General features: G+C 29.0%; 1 protein-coding gene across 1 annotated transcript in view; it reads left to right on the top strand.

The window, feature by feature from the left end:
- Window positions 1-2,309, top strand: part of LOC106688374 (tetracycline resistance protein, class C) — a gene marked incomplete at its 3' end in the record, with an annotated part of 10,332 nt that overhangs the window by 7,365 nt on the left and 658 nt on the right. Inside the window, 1 exon segment of the mRNA XM_014432793.3 lies at window positions 1,095-1,381. Coding sequence (XP_014288279.3) covers window positions 1,095-1,381 — 287 coding nt within the window.

Here is a 2,309-nt window from a genome sequence, read left to right as displayed (position 1 = left end):
AACTTTTAATTTTTCAGATAAACTTAACATTACTATTAACTATAGAGCGTTGATAATAAAGAGATAATGGTGTTATATTGATCTGTATTTAAAAGTTTCAAAAATTAATCAAATAGTGACAAAATAGAGTGAAATTTGACTCAAATTAATGACCTGCGGAGAATAGCCTGGAAAAAGTTTTTAATTAATTAGGTGTGAGGTGTAAATTTATATTTAAGATTGTCTTTAACGATGGCTGAATTGGCTGAAACTTTAAACTGTTTTTCTAAACTGAAGAATTTTTCTAGGCTTAATCTGGATACTAATTATTTATTTAAACAATTAAAAATATTTTTGGCCATCATGCCATAGATCTGTACAATATTTTTGATTGTCATGAGTCCCATATTTCAAAAAGAATCACCTAGAGTCAAGTTATGTTTAAACATGTATGTTTTTAGATATCGATGCTTTGTTACAGCATGTTCAGAACGAAAGAGGCACAATTCAAAATTTCTCACGTCAGGAATTTTAAATGTTGTATCCAAAAGAGCAGCATGCCAGACCAAACCAAATGGACTATCTATGTAAAATAGCTTCTGTCTAATATTCGAAGCACAAAAATCTTTTTTTGATTGGTTCCTCCTTTTCCTCTAGATTTAAAATATACATGTGACATCGAGGAACAATACTAATGCCCATTTTTAAAGGCTTTCAATTTGTTTGATGAGGTTCAAACTTTACTAAGGGCTTATAAATAATAGTGAGCCATTTTTTTCCTTCATCTTTCCCTTAACTATTTTTTCTCTATTTTTTTGGAGAAACCTCTGTAAATTGAAAATGATACTGTTTACTTTTATCAATTTATTTATATATCGGATTTGTTAATTAGTCTTCAGAAAGTTATTACAGTAAAATTACAAAATTCATAACTAAACATGAGTGCTTGGTTGAAAATTTCTTCTCATATAACTTTTTTTAAGACTATATGTTATTATTAGTTCGTTTTTAGGTAAACTATTGAATGATGTGTGATAAGTTAAAAAATTAAATTTACTTTTCATGCTCTTTAATTTATTTTAACCTTGTGTATTCCCACTTCTTTTTTCTTTCAGGCTTCAGGTTTATATGACAGCGAACCTTTTTTTGATGCTGGTTGGTGGAACTATTTCTACTATGATCCTTACTACCTTCGGCTACCGATGGCTATTCACCGTGGCCATTGGCCTGCAAGTAATTGCCTTGCTCCTGGTAATAATTTTAGTCAAAGAGAAGGAGAATGTCACCAAGAATGTTCAAGATTCGCTGGCGAATTTAAAGAAAGTCTTCCGTTGGAGAGAGAACGTTATCGTACTTTGGTTGATGTTGTTCGCTGGACCGATAACGTTATCCATATTAACTTGTAAATATTACTAACTATTCTATAGCTACTTAAAATAAGAAAAGAGATTAAAATCACTAAAAAGAACATAGATAAATATTTTAATCTATTATTATTATTTAAGTAAAACTATCTTTTACAATAGGATAAAATAGACTGTCTGTGTAAAAGAATATGGCTAAAAATAAACAGTTCCAAAAACTCGGTATCGTCTTAAGTCCCATTTCATGATTTATATTATTGATCATGTGAATAGACCTTTGAAGAATTTTGGAAAATTTTCACTACTTACTTATTATAAAACATTATTACAATTCTTAAACATATTTCTTCACAAATGAAACCAAAATGTCTATTTATAATGTTCAATATGAACTTAATTTTCCCATTTTTGATGTAATATGAAAATGAAAGTCAAATATTAATATCTTATAGTATTTTTTTTTACAGTAATATTCATCATTGCTTATTATCCGTTAATGGTAATATTATTAAGATTAAACTCGTTCCTGTTATGGAATTTCTCAGATGAATGAGGCTTGTTTTCCAAGACTATCCAAGAATCTTGGTATTTATTTTCCAATAAACTATTAAACCCCCCTAAAACGCTAGTCTGTGGGGCAAGGATTTTTAAATCAGGTGAGAATTCACAGGCACGAATTTTATATGGGGTTACTGAATAAGCTTCGACAAGAATATGGATTTTCCTTATCGTCTTTTTGCACAGTGCTTGTAGACGAGATGAATTGATTATGTTCTTAGAAAGGTTTGCAGTATTAATCATGGTAGAAAAAATAAAATTCTAGCGTGTAGATCAAAGGTTCGAAAAGTTTATTTTGTTAAAATCATCATTAATCATTTATCTGGTTTAATGGTTTAACGTAACACTTTCACGTGTTTTAAAATCTGTAAGAAGCTGGAAAAAACAAATATATTCACTTAAATATTT

Source organism: Halyomorpha halys, unplaced genomic scaffold (genome assembly GCF_000696795.3).
Source record: "Halyomorpha halys isolate HHAL.00 unplaced genomic scaffold, Hhal_1.1 Scaffold1114.1, whole genome shotgun sequence".
In the NCBI taxonomy this organism is placed as follows: Eukaryota; Metazoa; Arthropoda; class Insecta; order Hemiptera; family Pentatomidae; genus Halyomorpha; species Halyomorpha halys.
The sequence above is the reverse complement of the archived record's forward strand: the minus strand, read 5'-3'. Positions and strand labels throughout refer to the sequence as shown.